Source organism: Triticum dicoccoides, chromosome 4A (assembly GCF_002162155.2).
Source record: "Triticum dicoccoides isolate Atlit2015 ecotype Zavitan chromosome 4A, WEW_v2.0, whole genome shotgun sequence".
NCBI classification, from domain to species: domain Eukaryota; kingdom Viridiplantae; phylum Streptophyta; class Magnoliopsida; order Poales; family Poaceae; genus Triticum; species Triticum dicoccoides.
Genome location: NC_041386.1, coordinates 449,154,705 through 449,172,898, shown reverse-complemented (window position 1 = coordinate 449,172,898; position 18,194 = coordinate 449,154,705). Strand labels below are relative to the sequence as shown.

General features: G+C 43.4%; 2 protein-coding genes across 2 annotated transcripts; both read right to left on the bottom strand.

Moving 5' to 3' along the window:
- Positions 1-9,138: 9,138 nt before the first annotated feature.
- Positions 9,139-11,132, bottom strand: LOC119286109 (pentatricopeptide repeat-containing protein At3g06430, chloroplastic-like). The gene is made up of 2 exons (XM_037565457.1): positions 10,599-11,132; positions 9,139-10,467 (listed from the first exon to the last, which is right to left on the bottom strand). The coding sequence occupies exons 1-2, from the start codon at positions 11,070-11,072 to the stop codon at positions 9,358-9,360; spliced, it is 1,584 nt and encodes a 527-aa protein (XP_037421354.1). The 5' UTR covers positions 11,073-11,132; the 3' UTR covers positions 9,139-9,357.
- Positions 11,133-12,058: 926 nt separating this feature from the next.
- Positions 12,059-16,260, bottom strand: LOC119286108 (probable receptor-like protein kinase At5g18500). The gene is made up of 8 exons (XM_037565456.1): positions 16,010-16,260; positions 14,632-15,308; positions 14,396-14,500; positions 14,139-14,261; positions 13,494-13,664; positions 13,224-13,353; positions 12,862-13,071; positions 12,059-12,571 (listed from the first exon to the last, which is right to left on the bottom strand). Exons 2-8 carry the CDS (start codon positions 15,288-15,290, stop codon positions 12,428-12,430), a joined length of 1,542 nt encoding a protein of 513 aa, XP_037421353.1. The 5' UTR covers positions 15,291-15,308; positions 16,010-16,260; the 3' UTR covers positions 12,059-12,427.
- Positions 16,261-18,194: the final 1,934 nt, after the last annotated feature.

Genomic DNA, 18,194 nt, shown 5'->3' with positions numbered 1-18,194 from the left:
CCAGCACTCTGGTTTTCTCCGAAATCACCCGAAACACTTCCGGTGTCCGAATATAGCCGTCCAATATATCAATCTTTATGTCCCAACCATTTCAAGACTCCTCGTCATGTCCATTATCATATCCGGGACTCCGAACTACCTTCGGTACATCAAAACACATAAACTCATAATACCGATCGTCACCGAACATTAACCGTGCGGACCCTACGGGTTCAAGAACTATGTAGACATGACCGAGACACATCTCCGGTCAATAACCAATAGCGGAACCTGGATGTTCATATTGGCTCCCACATATTCTACGAAGATCTTTATCGGTCAAACTACATAACGATATACGGTGTTCCCTTTGTCATCGATATGTTACTTGCTCGAGATTCGATCGTCGGTATCTCAATACCTAGTTCAATCTCGTTACCGGCAAGTCTCTTTACTCGTTCTGTAATGCATCATCCCGCAACTAACTCATTAGTCACATTGCTTGCAAGGCTTATAGTGATGTGCATTACTGAGAGGGCCTAGAGATACCTCTCCGATACTCGGAGTGACAAATCCTAATCTCGATCTATGCCAACTCAACAAACACCATTGGAGACACCTGTAGAGCATCTTTATAGTCACCCAGTTACGTTGTGACATTTGATAGCACACTAAGTGTTCCTCCGGTATTCGGGAGTTGCATGATCTCATAGTCATAGGAACATGTATAAGTTATGGAGAAAGCAATAGCAACAAACTAAACGATCATCGTGTTAAGCTAACGGATGGGTCAATTCAATCAAATCATTCTCTAATGATGTGATCCTGTTAATCAAGTGACAACTCATGTCTATGGTTAGGAAACATAACCATCATTGATTCAACGAGCTAGTCAAGTAGAGGCAAACTAGTGACACTCTGTTTGTCTATGTATTCACACATGTACTAAGTTTCCGGTTAATACAATTCTAGCATGAATAATAAACATTTATCATGATATAAGGAAATATAAATAACAACTTTATTATTGCCTCTAGGGCATATTTCCTTCACACCAGGGGGCCCACACCCTGTCCACGAGGGTGGGGGCGCGCCCTCCTATCTCGTGGGCCCCCCTGAGGCTCCACCGAACTCAACTCCAACTCTATATATTCATGTTCGGGGAGAAAAAAATAAAGGAGAAGGATTCATCGCGTTTTACGATACGGAGCCGCTCTCAAGCCCTAATCTCTCTCGGGAGGGCTGATCTGAGTCTGTTTGGGGCTCCGGAGAGGGGAATCCGTCGCCATCGTGATCATCAACCTTCCTCCATCACTTTCATGATGCTCACCTCCGTGCTTGAGTAATTCCATCGTAGGCTTGCTGGACGGTGATGGGTTGGATGAGATTTATCATGTAATCGAGTTAGTTTTGTTAGGGTTTGATCCCTAGTATCCATTATGTTCCGAGATTGATGTTGCTATGACTTTTCTATGCTTAATGCTTGTCACTAGGGCCCGAGTGCCATGATTTCAGATCTGAACCTATTATGTTTTCATTAATATATGTGAGTTCTTGATCCTATTTTGCAAGTCAATAGTCACCTACTATGTGTTATGATTCGGTAACCCTGAAGTGACAATAATCGGGACCACTCCCGGTGATGACTATAGTTTGAGGAGTCCATGTATTCACTAAGTGTTAATGCTTTGTTCTGGTACTCTATTAAAAGTAGGCCTTAATATCCCTTAGTTTCCGATAGGACCCCGCTGCCACGGGAGGGTAGGACAAAAGATGTCATGCAAGTTCTTTTCCATAAGCACGTATGACTATATTCGAAATACATGCCTACATTACATTGATGAACTGGAGCTAGTTCTGTGTCACCCTATGTTATAACTGTTGCATGAGGAATCACATCTGACATAATTATCCATCACTGATCCATTGCCTACGAGCTTTTCACATATTGATCTTTGCTTAGTTACTTTTCCGTTGCCACTGTTATAATCACTACAAAAACTACTATTATTAGTTTTGCCACCGTTACCGTTACTTCCATATTACTTTGCTACTAAATACTTTGCTACAGATATTAAGTCTTTCAGGTGCGGTTGAATTGACAACTCAACTGTTAATGCTTGAGAATATTCTTTGGCTCCCCTTGTGTCGAATCAATAAATTTGGGTTGAATACTCTACCCTCGAAAACGGTTGCGATCCCCTATACTTGTGGGTTATCAGTGGCCAAAACGGAAGTGAAGGTAACAACCCACACAAGTGGCCCTTTGGGAAAGCAGGCCTGCATCCTAATGGCGCTGATGATCTAGATGTCACTTCATGGAGTCCTCTAAAGAATGCTTCATCTCAAGAGGGAGAGGATAAAGCCCAAAGCAGTAAAGCTAAGAAACTAGACTTTGGCACAGGGCCAGTGCATGCAATTGAGCAAGAAACTGAGGATCCATGGGACACCTGTGAGAACAATTTGCATGGAGATGCAACTGGCATGTTGGGTAGAACAAGAATGGGCTACCAGCTCCACCTCCTCCTCTTGAATATGTGAGACCACGGGGTAGAAAGAAACTTAAGAAGGGTACTTCACCCTATAAATCTAAGAATTTTGATGATAAATTGGTGGGCTCCGGGATCGAGCCAGCAGTAATGATTGTTCTTTGCTGGAATTCTCGTGGGATTGGCGGCGAGCGATGGTTCGAGAGCTTTGCACTTTAATGCAACAGTCCACCACTACTATCCTTTGTATATTGAAACTTAGTTAAGCAAAGTGAGAGTAGAAAGTATGGCTAGTTATTGGTTTTTATAGTAGTTATGCAGATGCAAGCTCCTAGAAGTGGTGGTATTGGTGTGTTCTGGAACAACGAAATAAAAATACTTCCTCCAAAGAAAGCTCTTCCTTGAATTTACTTTATTTTTATCCTTTTTCGAACTCCAACCAAAGTAGGATTCGAACCTACGACCAGTCAGTTAACAACCGACCGCTCTACCACTGAGCTACTGAGGAACAAGGGAGGATTCGACCTCCTAAGTTCAACTCCCGCTCTAAACCCATGAACAATATGAGTTTGAAGCTTCTTTCGTAACTCCCATAATTTATTCGTAGTGGCTCATCCATTAGTATTCCCATAAGAAATCCATTCTAGAAAAAATACAATTAGATCCATGTTAATTATCCTCAACTTTAATACAACTTTAGAAGAAAGTTGAACTAAAGTTACGACAATTAATATGGATCGGAGGGAGTAGAAATTTTGGGGTACTCATATTATCATGTTGATCTATCATTCACTGATTTAGGTACTTGATACTTCTCAAATGCATCTATAATTTTTTATTGTTTCATGCTATATTTATATCATTTTGGTGCAGTTCCGGCACCAATTTATACTTATTTTCTGGACTAACGTATTAATTCAGCGCCCAATGCCAGTTGTTTTCTACTTTTTTGAACTTTTCATGAAAAACAATATTATCGGCCTCAAACCAATCCAGTGAAAAATCAGCGATAATGTGAAGTCCATAAGCTTCCGAGGGAAACCGACATAGGCAAACTCCTTTTTTTACATCATTTCAACTTCAAACTTTTATATGTTTAATACACACCATTGGAAGTCCCATGCTCAAATTTGGCTGCTTTTTTATTTAGTATGTTATTTTTAAAGCATTAACTAGTTTTCCGGCCATTAAAAGGGGCAAAACACTCTTCGGTTTCAAATAATGTGCAAACGAGCTCGGAGATGGATTAAACTTGGCATGGTGTCTTCATAGGACCCATGTAGGGCGTGGTAAAAATTTCAGGGCGTTACATGGAAAACCAGAATCACTTTGTGAACAAACCGAACACTCTTCGGTGAGGTATGAGGGTTTAGAACGAATACCACCGCCTTCCACAGAAAACTTTTTTTACATCATTTCATCTTCAAACTTTTTCTATGTCTACTACACACCATTGGAAGTCTCGTTCTCAAAAGTGGACACTTTTGGGTTGGTATGCTGCTTTTAAAGCATTAACTGGTTTTCTAGCCATTAAAAGGGCAAAACGCTCTCTGATGTCAAATAACATGCAAATAAGCTCAGAAATGGATGAAACTTGACATGGTGTCTTCATAGGACACCTGTAGGGCGATAGAAATTTGAGGGCGTTACAGGGAAAATTGGATACAAATTGAACACTCTCTGGCAAAGTATCAGGTTTCGAACGAATACCACCAACTTCCACGAACAACTCTTTTTTTCATCATTTTAACTTCATTTTTTCTATGTTTAATACTCCCTCTTTCCCAAAATATAAGGTGTGATTGACTTTGCACGATATTTGACGCACGAGTTTTACCACTAATATATATTAAAATCCATGGATTGACATATATGAATGGCATTGTCGTATTTGACTTGCAAAATAATTTTATTTCATATGTATGTATACTAATTTTTTATCATATAATACATGAAAATTATAGTCAAAATTGTGCAATAAAGACCAAAAAAAATCAACTGACGCCTTATATTTTGGGAAGGAGGGAGTACACACCATTGGAAGTCCCATGCTCAAATTTAGATACTTTTTAGTTGGTTTGCTATTTTAAAAGCATTAACTGATTTTTCAGCCATTAAAAAGGGCAAAATGCTCTTCGGTTTCAAATAACGTGCAAAAGAGTTCGGAAATAGATGAAACTTGGCATGTTGTCTTCATAGGATCACTTTAGAGTTTGGTAAAAATTTGATAGCGTTAAGGTAAAATTTGATGCACTTCAAATACAAGCCGAACACTCTCCAGGGAAGTGTCAGGGTTTTGAAAGGAAAGTGCCGCCTACCACACGGAACTCTATTTTTTTACACATTTCAACTTAAAAAAAATTATATATTTAATACACACCACTAATTTTAGACTAATCTGATTTTAGTAAATATGACCTTTCAAGTATTTTCCTGACTTACTATATATGTGACGGACGCTTTAGTGTACCCATCACTGCTTACTTTCTAGAAATTTTGGGAGAAATTGACGCATGTCATCGAAATATTGATGTGGCAACAAATTTTTGGCTCGCCAGTGGTGCATGGCAAACTAGTGGCGGGCTTGAGTTTGTCACTCGCCACTGCTGGTTTTATGATCCCACAGGTAAATTTGTAAAAAATTACGAGTGGCGGGTGGTTATGTTTGCCCGCCACTGCTATCCACACAGGAGTGGCTGGCGACACTTTTTACCCCCATTGCTACTTGATGGATAGGGTTCCATCTTATCTGACCGGCTTGCCCAGTACTCGCAAGAAAGCGGTCCCAAGCTCACTTCTCAGAAATCCAGGTATTTACATCTGCAAAGGACCTGTTGCGCGCTGCTTGTGCTAAGTCACCCACTACATTCTCAATGGCAACTGCTCAGTGACAGGTACCTATCCTCCCCTGGCTCTAATTTGAGCCCACCTAAATATTTTTTCAGTAGTGGCTATTTGGTCAGCAAGGAGGAAGGCAATACATGAGGATGTATTGCAAAGCCCATGATCAACCCATTGTTCATCAATAACTATATTGAAGAAATTAAAGTTGCTAAGAAAATTCACAATCCCTTGAACGTTGTATGGACGACACCTACTTGGATGCTTCAGCCATGGTGTATAGAGGCACGTCTGACCCAACTCGGCTGAAGCAATTGCATGTCAAGAAGGCCTTTGCTTAGCAAAAGATTTCGCACAACAGAAGATTCACATTACCTCGGATTGCAAAGTTATAATTGACGATATCAAGAATGGGGGTATGTGATTTCATGCAGCCATCACGAAGGAGATCGGGCAGTGGTCTGATCCTTTTCAGAATGTCTTTTTAGCCATAAGCGGCGTAATAATAACTATGAAGCTCAATACATAGCTAGTTCACGAGTTCTTTGAGTTTGGGACGCCATGTGTGGATTGGAATTCGCTTCAACACCGTGTCTATTCCTGTAAACATTTCAGTCGATTAATAAAGCTTAGCGATGCCGCCTCAAAAAAAGTGTATGCATGCAGTGCGCCACCTTTTTCGTTGTCATTCCCCTCGAGTTAGGGTTTCTGTTCTTCATGGTACCGATTCCAGCCAACGTCGAGTTTCCTCCCAACCTTTCGCCATCTCCTGCAGGACTAGTTCAAACTGATTAAGGGACGACCTAGTGTCGTTTCCTGGTCTTGTCTAGCTTACTCGGGTTCCCCATGGCCCGGTAGATTGATCTTCGGGCTAGGATAACCAATGGAGAAGGAAGCGTTTGGATCGGGAGAAGTCTTGAGTGACGTCGAAGCAATGATGAAAGAACTCATTTGACGGAGGAGAATCAAGATGTTGTTGTAGAGCAGGAGGAAGCACTGCCGGTGGCTACAACATGTTGGATGGCCATCGTCGGGGTTTGTGATAGTCTGGCTTAATAGGGATGATAGACTACTCATATCAATAAGGAATTCCTTCTTTTTCGGAAGACCATTCGGACAGAACTCCAAAGTTAAGCGTGCTTAGCTTGAAGTAGTTTTAGGATGGGTAACCGACCGGAAAGTTGCTCCTGGGCGCGCACGAGTGAGGACAAAGTGTGCAGAAAAGACTAGTATTGATTTGTGAGGCCAGTCTAGATACCGCCAAGAGTAACAACCACCGATGGCTGTGTCCGGGGCGTTACAAGTTGGTATCAGAGCCGACCCTCACGGTTACACGGATGTTTGCGGATAGGTGTGCGGTCATGTTGTTCATGATGTTTGTGACCCGTTGAGTGGGGGTGTATGTGATAGTCTACCTTAATAGGGATGATAGACTACTCATATCAATAAGGAATTTCTTCTTTTCCGGAAACCCATTCGGACAGAACTTTAAAGTTAAGCGTTCTCAGCTTGGAGTAGTTTCAAGATAGGTGACCGACCGAAAAGTTGCTCCTGGGTGCGCACAAGTGAGCACAAAGTGTGCAGAAAGGACTAGTATTGATTTGTGGGGCCAGTCTAGATCCCGCCATGAATAACGACCACCGATGGGTGTGTCCGGGGCGTTACAGGGTTCCCACGGCTAAACCCTATAGCCAACCTTGGTCCTACAAGAACATGCGGGTAGCCTAGGATCTTGTGCAGGATGTGAAGCCTTGCCCGCTGTCTGATAATTTGTATACGACTCAGTTTTCGTGTCTGGGTGATTGGGAGAGTCATTGAAGAGGACCCCTGGACTTTTTGGGAAACACTGTTATTCTTGCACCTTATGATGGCTTCACCAAACCCTATTGGATGAAGTTAGATCTGTTGATATGGATTCAAATACATGATCTTCCACATGGGTACACACAAATTGCTGAAATCCTTTGTAGGGAAAGTGGGAGAATTTGTTTTTGCAGCGCTGTTTCCCAAGATTTTTTTTGGCGGGTGTGTTTCCCAAGATTTTGAGGGCAACTTCTTCAGGGTTAAGAGTCAAGATTGATGTCAAGAAACCTCTAAAGAAAGTTGCATCTCTTGTTCATAATCCAAGTGTACAAGGAGCATGGTGTTGGGCATATAATATAAGTTGATAATCCTTGTCTCTATGAGTTGATCATCGAGCTTGAGTGGTTATAGCGTGTAGCCTGTAGTAAGGAATGATGGTGATTTACACACATAGCACGTGAAATATCAGAGAAGATGCATAATTTTGAGAGTGCCGAGATAAATTTTGAGCGAAGGACCACCAATGGTGAAGCCCATTCCTTAGCTACCTGTATGAGACAGCTGGTCGGCTTCTTTGGATTAACCACCCACCTGAGACGTTCAAATTCCTGTAGCCATAAGAAACACTTAAATGCATGGAACAAGATGAGTTGTCAAAAAAAAAAAGAATACTGATAAGTATGATATGGTAACCCAAAGGCCGAATTCTTCCTGTAAGTTAGCTTCTGTTCTATTTACAGCTTTCCTACCATACTTGCAAACATTTACGGTGTGCTCTCAACATTTCGTTCTCCAAGCAAAGCTTCTGGGGGTGCCAAGAACTAGGGCCGACTACAATCTGGAAACATGTATTGACGCATGTTACCCACATCAGTTGAGAATGCAGCTAGAAATAGATTTTGCGCATACTGGCTACAAACACCTGGATACTCAAAAGAATACTTTAGAAATTCTCAGACTGGTTAAGACAGAGTAGCATGCCCAGTTACCCACGTATGTATCATGTGGCTCCAAGCCAAAATTTACTGCCAACCATAACAATGGTGGCTTCTGTTCTCTCACTCTCCCCTTTTATCATTGGCTCTTTATTTGCTTATTCCAAAGTAGGTAAATGGACAAAGATTTACTGTGCCTTGCCAAGTGATATTTGTAGCAGCCATCGTCGCACGTATGTCTTCAGGCTACATCGGGAGTATTTATCAATAGTGGGTCCCAGCTTATACTTGTCTTCACTAAAACAGTATAGCAAAAAAAATGCTGAGAAAACACAAAGCATGTTATAGCAACCGAATGGAAATTCCAGAATGTATTCCAGGATTGTATGCTACTCCCTCCGATCCATATTAATTGTCGCTGATTTAGAACACCAAATCTATACTTATAGAAGACAAGAAGGCATGTTACACTTAGAAATGGTACGAACATACAGTGCTTTTTAACCCCATATTCCAGTTCCAGATGGGCTTCGCTGCAAGAATACGGGATCATATTTTTCTAGTTCCTGAACCATTGATTCAATCATGGGATGGGAAAACAAGAAACAGAGTACTTCAGATGAATTAGGGGTGGAAGAGAAAGGGGTTTATCGTCAGTACCTTCTCAAACCAAGTAGTACTAAAAATTATTTCTGAACAGACTGCAGACCCACGAGATGAGTGCCTCAACTCTCCTGACATAGTACATGCTATTATAGAAACCATGGTTAGTAGTCAATCAAAAGCACATATCATTCACCTAGCAATAAAAACAGGTCTACTGCGCCAAATGAAATGACCATTTGTTATTTTAGCAGTTACCGTTAACATGAAAATGAACCTGATATAATCTCAACTTCACCTGACAAGCTAGAAGGATATTCACTCCACACAAACCTTTGTCTGAATCAGCTTACAGACACATTCCAAAACAAAATGACTATGACTGCTAGGATCAAAATGTATACTCCCTCCATTCCATAATAACTGTCATGATTTAGTTCAAACAATTTGAACTAAAGCACGTCACTTATTTGGAACAAAGGAGGTACTAAATAGTGGCATATCACTTGAGAGTTGATATAATGAAGCTTCTCTGTCCTTACAGCAATACAGTTATCATACATACTAATCTTGTAGGTCAACAGAAATAAAACAATTCTGGCAGTAGTTAATTTGCTAGGTTGCACTATTAATTCCAGACATGAAGAGGAACGGATTTTTCATTTCAGTCAGATGAACTCAACACCATAATCAATTTATGAGGTTAGTTACACCATGACAAGCTCAGTCGAAACCAAACTTGGGTTCTCCTGTTGCAGAGCATACATCTTGTCGGTCATTCCTTCCTTCCGATAAGCTTCCAACAAGATGGAGTATGTGATGGCATCTGCTTCACACTGCATATGCTTCATGTGCCTGAAGACCCTCTCCATTTCCATCAGATCCTCCGCTTTCGCACATGCCGCAAGAACAGAGTTGTGGAAAGACGTATTCGCCGGTACATCGAGCCTCTCAGCAAGCTTTACCATGCCTACCACCTTGTGGAAAAGGGCTGCATTGCTGAACCCGTTTATTAGACAACAGAAGGTCTTTGTATCTGGCTTCATCCCCTCTGAGCGCATCTGGTTAAATGTGTCCTCCATGTTTTTGGCATCACCTGCCACAGCAAATGCCTCGATCACATTGTTGTATGTAGCAGTCGTCCATGGAAATGCTAGCCTGCGCATGTATTCCATCACCGCAGACATCTTGTCATACATCCGCTTCTTCCCGTAAGCACCAATGAGAATGTTGAACGTCCGAGTCTCTGGCTCGATCCCATAGCCTCGGAATTTCTCGTACCACTTCTCCATCAGCTCAACCTGGCCACTGTTCCCAAACAGGCTTAGGATAATGTTCATGGTCCAGACATCCGGTTTACAATTTGCACTTTCGAGCATCGCAGAGAGTAGCTTCTCCATATCGTCCAGCCTTCCTGCTCTGCAGTAGCCACTGAGAACAATGTTCTGCGTGACCGTGTTGGGTGTCACGGAGCGCTCAGCCATCTCTTTGTACATAGCATCGACGAGGTCGAACCTTGAGGCGTCGACGAAGGCCTTGATGAGGATGCTATAAGTGTAGACATCAGGCTGGCACAGCGGGGCGGCCTTCATGTCTTCGAGAAGCTTGAGTGCCTCGTCTAGGAGGCCGTTCCGGCAGTAGGCCCCGATCAAGGCCGTGTAAAGCTCGGGAGTTGGCTGGCATCCTTGCTGCTGCATCTCGGTGAAAAGGTCTTGTGCTAGAGAAGGCTGGCCTGATCTCCCCAGCAACAGGAGGAGTTTCATGTAGGTGCCCTCTTTGGGATAGTAGAAAGTTTGCTCCTTGAGCATCTCGAAGACCTACACATATTTATTCATTTTTCGGAAATCAAATCAGTTGGTAATTCCTAAAATGGTGCGACGCAAAGTAAAAGGGAAATTACAAATTTATAAGGAAATTTTGATTGGTATAGCTGGTTGGTGACTGTTACCTGAAGCGCCTCCCGCCAGTTCTTGGCGGCGATGCGGTCGGCGAGGGCCTCGGTGACTGTGCAGGCCCAGGCCTTGGCATCGGCGCGCGCGTCGAGCCTCTTCTGGACGTTCTTGATAGGGGTGCGAGCGCGGCCCCTCCTCCCGGACTGGGATTGGGACTCGGCCGCCGCCGGGAACTCCCCCGCCCTCCAGTGCCTCTGGCGCCCTCCCCCCTCCGGGTCCTCCCCCGCCTTCCAGTGCCTCTGGCGCCCTCTCCCCTCCGGGTCTTCCCCCTTGGACGGTGGAGGTGGGGGCGGGCGCTCCGTGGTCCGGGGTCTCCGGCGCTGCTGCGTGCCGGAGGAGGGGGAGGTGGTGGGGAATGGGAACTCGCCGGCCTTCCAGTGTCGGCGGCGAGTATTAGTGTCGGAGGTGTCAGCGGCGGCGGTGACCAGGCGGGGCCGGAAGGTGGCGTTGGCGGCGCCGGCTAGCGCCATGGAGGTGGAGTTGGCAGGCAATGCGGAGGCGAACGCGCTGAGAAGAAGGTAAGATAGAGCTAGTGGAGATAATTCCAAAAGAGACTAGTGACAAAAAAATATCGAATTCCTCATTTATTCTGAATCCAAACAGTCTAGTGGAAAATGAATCCTATCTATTTTGTAGATAAAAAATCGTTTCTTTGAAAACAAACATTTTATTTCTGAATCCTGAAAGACTTGTGACAGATAAACACCTTTCTTTCAAGTACTACCTTCATCGATTCTAAAAAAAGTACTATCTTCATCCGGGTTTGTTAGTTCTCTCGCATTTTGGGTCAAATTTTAACATAGATTTAACTAGCACAATATGATTTATATGCAACAAAAATTATATCATTGTAAACTTCTTTCAAATAAGAATCTACCAATGTAATTTTGTAGCATATAACTTATATTTTGTTAATCAAATCTAAAGTCAAAGTTTAGCACAAAATACAAAAAGGACTAATAAACCAACTAAGGTCAAAGTTTAGCACAAAATACGAAAGTCACTAGTAACCCAGACGGAGGTAGTAATCATTTTATCTCTGAAACAATCACAGAATCATTTTAACACCAGAAGGATAGCTATCCTTATTGGTCACAAACAATGATCAAAGTCACACATGACAAGAATTCTTCCTTTACCTGATACTCCCTCCGGTCCTTTTTACTCCGCATATTAGATTTGGGTCAAGTCAAACTTTGTAAAGTTTGACTAAATATATATTAAAAAATATCAATATCAACCATACCAAATATATATCCCATGAAACTACATTTCGTAATGAATCTAACAAAATTGATTTGGCATCGTAAATGTTAATACTTTTTTTTATAAATTCGGTCAAAGTAGAGATGCTTTGACTTCAAACAAAACTTATATGCAACTAAAATGGACCGGAGGGAGTACATCACTCTATTCTAGGCTGAAAATTTCAGATTCAGACGCCAGAAACACAAACTGACAGGTGACAACCACCCACGAAACATTTTTTTTCTTTTTCTTTGATTTATACTCTTGGTGTGTACAATACGATAGTAGTAGAGATAAGAGAAGTCTGTAGCTCATACCAGCAACCACACCAGCTGAGAGCCTTTCAGACCGTTTTACAAGCTAGTTCTGTACATCCTTGAGCCGTCATACACACCACTGTACATTCCATTCCATGTATCAACAAATGCAAAAATCCCCGCTCCGAGGGGTGAAAAATAAAAATCGATCAATCTGTTACGTATTCAGAAGAATTCTCCACCATGTTCTTCCGCGCGCTGGTATCTCTCTCTATCTTTATATCTCCAAAAGATGTTTAGGGTTTCCTTCTTTCTTTACCTCATTTGGACGAAAATGGACGACTCTTTGGCCGAGGGGGCCTCTCCTCATGCTCAGGGGCATCACTCTTCTCGATGCTGTTCTTGCCCCTCAATGGCACGGTTTCAGTATTCTCAGAGATCCGGTTCTGTCGTGGTCTTCGTTCCTGCAAATCCAGTCACTTGCATGTTCAACTTTTGTGATTGTGCATATGTAGGCAATAAGCATCAAATTCAAAACCAAGCTAAACAATCCTCTCTAAGCCAAATGGAGCCGGTAGAGCAAGCATATAGGATAACCAAATAAGATGGCATCAATGGCAGCACATCAGTCCAGCACAAGTATATACTGTGCAATGACCAATTGATCATACAATGAATGAAAATAGCAGGAAAATGCATGATTTCCAGGTAAACCAATAATCATATGTGAATGGTGTTCTTTTGTGAATCAAACCTCTTGAGGTATGGTTTCGCTAGAATCCAACATCCGGACGACCTGATCCATCCTTGGTCTCTTTTCAGCATTCAGATCGATACACCGCAGAGCTGTCAAAAGGGCACGTTTGAGTTCCTTTGTCGATGGTCTTCTCTCAAGGTGTGGATCCACCACTTCGTCAGACCGTCTGTTGGCGACCATCAATTTAAGCCAATCGACTAGGTTTACCTACAGGTAAATAGCAACAGCAGTGTGTTAGAAAGAGATGAAGGGCACTGAGTTGCCTGGTAACAGAAGAGATTGAAAAATGAGTAAAAAGAAGAGATGAAGACAACAATTAGGGATCTCAAACATAACAGAAGAGATTTTGCAAGTATTACCTCACTTGGGGGGCGATCATAGTCAATTGGATCTCTACCTGTAATAACTTCCAATAAAAGAACCCCAAAGCTGTAGACATCACTCTTCTCATTCAAAAGCCCACTGTTAGCATACTCAGGCGCAACATAGCTGCATAACAAGAATATAATAGTTATTGAGTGAAACTAATTGTTAGCATCCACAACTAATCTCTCGAATTATAATGGATAAATTTTGGAGGAAATGAAAACAGAAACTGACTCATATATACCATGGCATGAAAAACTTACCCAAAGGTACCCATAACTCGAGTAGCAATATGACTTTTACCAGCACCAAGCATCTTGGCCAAACCAAAGTCAGATATTTTGGCATTAAACTCATCGTCGATCAAGATATTGCTGGCCTTGATGTCACGATGCACAACCTTTGGTTCAAGTGCCTCATGTAAGTATGCAAGGCTGCAGGCAAATGTGGAGTCTGTATCAAATTGATGTTTCCAAGAGCCCCAAGGCTATAGGTAAAATTAAGAACAATATCGAATGACTGAACAGAACACCACCATGTTATTCAAAAAAAGAAGAGCACTAGTTACTTGCAACAACAAAAAGAAGCACTACTTAAAGCCATTGTGATACAGTACCGACAAGGACTGGCTAAAAATTTGTGTAGTCTCAACCTTCACTGTAATCATATTTCAGGGCTGATCCAAATCCAAACTTGTTTCTGTTCACAACAGTATATACTATAATTTCTAGCGGCTAATAACTTGGTACGATAGTTAAACCCAGATGCCATTATGCCTGAAACATGTGCCGATGTGCATCAATCAGAATGATCATTTGTTAGCTCTTGCACACTATCACGTGATGAACAGAATTTTGGAAGTACAGAGATCCTAAGAAAAGAATGAGTTTAGTGAAGGAGCTACTCACGCCTTTGCAGTCCCCAGAAGAACTTTCATGCGAGCTAACCAAGTGAGAGAGCTGTACTGGGACAATTCTCCGTGGAGCCAACTTTCAAGATTCCCGTTGTTAACAAACTCGTATACAAGCATCCTGGTTATGCAAACACATCAAGCAATTCATGTTATGACTTTCTTGTTTATTTGATGCTAAAACAATAGAAACATAACAGGCTATGCTTTAGAGAAAAAATGGAAGAAGAAAAAAAAATGATGACATATTCTGACCTCTGGGTACCCTCAACACAATATCCCAAAAGCCGGACCAAATTCTTGTGGCGAACATTACCAATTGCCTCAACTTCCACTCTGAATTCCCGCTCGGCCTGCCCTCTGCACAAAGTCAAGCAATTCTTGTATAAGCAGAAAGGAGGTGACACAATAAACTTTCCAGCCAAAAAGTCAACACAATAAACCCATAGACATCCATTTCGTCACCGAAATATCGTTATAGGAAAACTCACAAATTGTTAAGGATTTTCTTGACAGCGACTGGGGTGCCATTTGATAATCTGCCACGGTACACAACACCATATCCACCCTCACCAATTACGTTGTCCTTTGCAAAATGGTCGGTTGCAACATCTAGATCTCTGAGAGTGAACCAATGGCCCCAACCAAGGTAAGAAAACTCAGGTAGGCCGTCCAATGGCGCAGAATCGGCAGTAGCATGTACGGAAGGCTGTTCACAGACAGAAACAGATTGAATTCCATCACAGCCATCAGTGTGAACTAAAGAACCTGAAAGATTGTTCTCTTCTCTATGCCTCGAATTGTCCTCCTGCACCAATTGAACTGCATCTTTATCCATTGATTCAACAGGCCCATTCTCAATGGCGAGTAGAAGCCCATCATGTACAACATAATCATTGGGTGAAAATTGGTCAGCCACCCTGACTTCTGTGATGTCCTTGAATGCAGAAGGTATCTGGGTCATGGGAAGCTCCTTGAATGCCTTTCGTGACCGTCTGATCCAGGTTTGGATGGTTAGGCATATCACAAGGATAAGAAGAATACCCAGGAGGGATGCTCCAACAGCGATCCCAATCACAACCCAAAGTTTAAGCCCAAAGACGATTGTTTTCTCATGAAGTGATTCTGTGAGCGTGGAATTTGATGACATCTTGTGATCATCAAGCACCTGCGTTCAAAGGATAAGAAGGTGTTAGTGACAGATGCAAAGAAACACTTGCCTATATTAACTTGATTGCTTGGTCTGTGGACACTTAATATCATCTGTCTCAAACTGTTTGCAGCGTTCCCACGGAGGTAATAAACCTACCCTAATACGTATAAAAGAAATGGTGGAACTGTTTGCTGATTTGGGAATTAATGAGAAAGCTACATTGCAACCACCAAGCTGAAGACCAGGCAAAGGTGGCGTGCTCCGCGTGCAATTAGAGGGTCGGCAAATGCAAATTAAGTTTGCACACGAATGTACTAGCTTCAAACCAGTATTACTTATGCAGAAAGAACAACAGAGTGACATGTGGCCAAGATCAAGTGAAGCGGACTGACGTGCCAACCACCATTCCCATACCTAGAGCTTACTTGCTGTTGAAAATTAAGTATGTCCAATCCAAGAGCTACAGGCTTAAACAAGTAAAGAGGTATGAAGACACGAGTTCTTGAGACATCCTGATGCGTTTCACACTAGAGCAGAGAAATAAGTAGAAATTGAACATCAGGCCTACCCGCCCTTTGATTATGGATGGATACCACATATAGATGTAGCATCTCTCCACAGAAACAGAAAATTGGGCACGGTTCAGGGAACCGACAAAGCAGCTAGCTGCACGCAAGCTAAGCAAAGCTACAACAGAAGGGGCGCAAGATTACTACCTTAAGCTAGCATCCTAAATGCCAAAGTTGATGAATCTTATAAATCTGAGGAGCAAGATGGAGAGAAGAATGAAATAAAAACTGTTTGTAGCCTGAAATCTGGACGGCGAAACCGAATCAGCGGGAGCATTGTGGGTAATGGCGGAGGGGGAGCGGGGAGGAGCAGGGAAAAGAGGAGCTCGGGGATGAGTGAGATCCAGTTATTAGCCGAGACGCTCGCATTCGCTCCGAGAAAGAGGGGATGAAGGGGGATTGGATGGATGGATAGGGTACCTGGGATCCAGCGCAGCAGCGGGAGGAGGAAGAGGACGAAGCAATTGCAGTGTGGGGAGGGAATGTATGGGGAAGGAAGGGAGGGGATTTGGAGATGGAATTGGAAGGTGGTGGCGGCAGGAGAAGGGGAGTTGTCAGCGTGGTTGGTAGTGGACTGGCGAGGCAAGGTGAGAGAGAGAGAGAGAGAGAGAGAGAGAGAGAGAGAGAGAGGAGCAGTCCGTCAGTCGGTCGGGGCGGACGGGAGTGACGCGGAAGAAAGCACCCCAGCCAAGCGAAGTCAGTGGTGAACGCAAAGTAAAGCACACGCAGACGCTCCGCCCTTCCTTCTTCACACCTCTCCCTCTAGTGCTCTCCAACCAATAAACTGGAATTAATAATTTGTTTCTTTTTGCGGGGGGATTAAATTAATAATTTGTTAGTAAGAGACTCGAGATGGTAAGCAGCGAAGTTGTAAAATATAATCTCTGTGACTAACCCGGTAACTTATGGGTGCATTTAAGGTTTATTTTATTCAAAAAGAAGACACGATGACCTAAGGCCAAGGTAATGTGCGGCAGCATGCGCTAGGTGGTGGCAGTGGTACCGGATGTGGGCCAGGGAGGGGTGGTGAGGGAGGTTGTGTAAGAGCATCTATAGCCGGACTTGACAAATCTGATCCCTCAAAGGTTCGTGGACAGTGACAACTCATGCTTCAAATAATCCATTATACAACTGGATGTCTTAAATTGAAAACCTTAAATCCATACTATTATATGCAATGTAAACCCGTCTTTAAGCAGAGCTCATTCGGCTCCGTTGTGCCTATATTCGGCGGGCGGCCGCGGCAAAATTTCGTGTTTTGACCTTTTTCTGAAAGTTAATCGAGATCTAACCTCAGTTTGTAAAAATTTCGGGATTTGGCCATTTTGCTACCGCCAGGGTCCATAGCGATAGAGTGTAACAGCCTTTCGTCGGGGACCTTGGCGGTAGGAAACACCCATACCGCCAAACGGGTCGTCGATAGCATGTACACCCCTACCTCCAAGATGCCCGGCGGTAGGTGCGACCATGCACTGTGTTCCTTGCTTAGGAAAAAATTCTAGTAAGGTGTTATACCCTACCGCGATGGACCCTGGCGGTAAGAAAAGGGTCAGATCTCGAAACTTTTGCAAGGCAGGGGCAGATCTCGGTCAAGTTTTGAAAAGGGGTCAAAACACGAAATTTACACGCCGCCTGCGTCCCCCGGAGTATTGATCCGGTCACCGGCGAGGTAGAGTAGGAGATGGAACCCTGACAGTGCCGGTGGACATCAAATTGACGATGGATCCGTCCTGGGACGAGCCGGCGATATCCATCACAACGTGGTGGCGGTGCCTGAATTGGTGCACTATACGGGCAATCGGAGAATGCGACTCCGCCTCGCTGACGTCCACCGCCGTGAGGGCTACCGCCTCCTCCCGCGCCTGCCATGCCCGAGAAGGCCGGAGATCGCCGGAAGGGACCTTGGGTGGAGGAGGGGAGTGAAGTGGCTAGGACTTGGCCTGGAGAGTGGACGGGGATGAATATATGTGTGATCAGATGGGCCAACGTGTGTCGGGTCCGACGTGGCGGACGCGCCCGAGCCTCCCCATATCCATCCCATATTTGGGCTGGATATGATGGGTGTCGACAGCTCAAACGTTTGAGTGGGGGTTTGAGGCGCCCGGCTGAGTTGATTTTCTGTGACCGGTCACTGAATCGGCCGTCTGTCTAGGCGTTCGAAGCGGGTTTGAGGTGCCCGACCGTAAATGCTCTAAGATTTTACTACCGGTTGTCTTTCCATTCAGCTTTTATCATGTTTATTGCTACCTCTCTCTAAGTTTTTCGTTGAAATTCCTACCTCCCTCTAAGTTTATTAGTTCTCATCAATAATGAAGCCAGCCGGAAAAATCTA

What these genes read in the sequence shown, in the direction of transcription:
- LOC119286108 (XM_037565456.1), bottom strand. Translation starts at nt 15,290, where the DNA reads ATGTCATCAAATTCCACGCTCACAGAATCACTTCATGAGAAAACAATC. An exon ending in AAGAAAATCCTTAACAATTT is followed by an intron (nt 14,501 to 14,631) that starts GTGAGTTTTCCT and finishes GACTTTGTGCAG; the next exon opens with AGGGCAGGCCGAGCGGGAAT. An exon ending in CTTCTGGGGACTGCAAAGGC is followed by an intron (nt 13,665 to 14,138) that starts GTGAGTAGCTCC and finishes ATTTGCCTGCAG; the next exon opens with CCTTGCATACTTACATGAGG.
- LOC119286109 (XM_037565457.1), bottom strand. Translation starts at nt 11,072, where the DNA reads ATGGCGCTAGCCGGCGCCGCCAACGCCACCTTCCGGCCCCGCCTGGTC. An exon ending in ACTGGCGGGAGGCGCTTCAG is followed by an intron (nt 10,468 to 10,598) that starts GTAACAGTCACC and finishes AAATATGTGTAG; the next exon opens with GTCTTCGAGATGCTCAAGGA.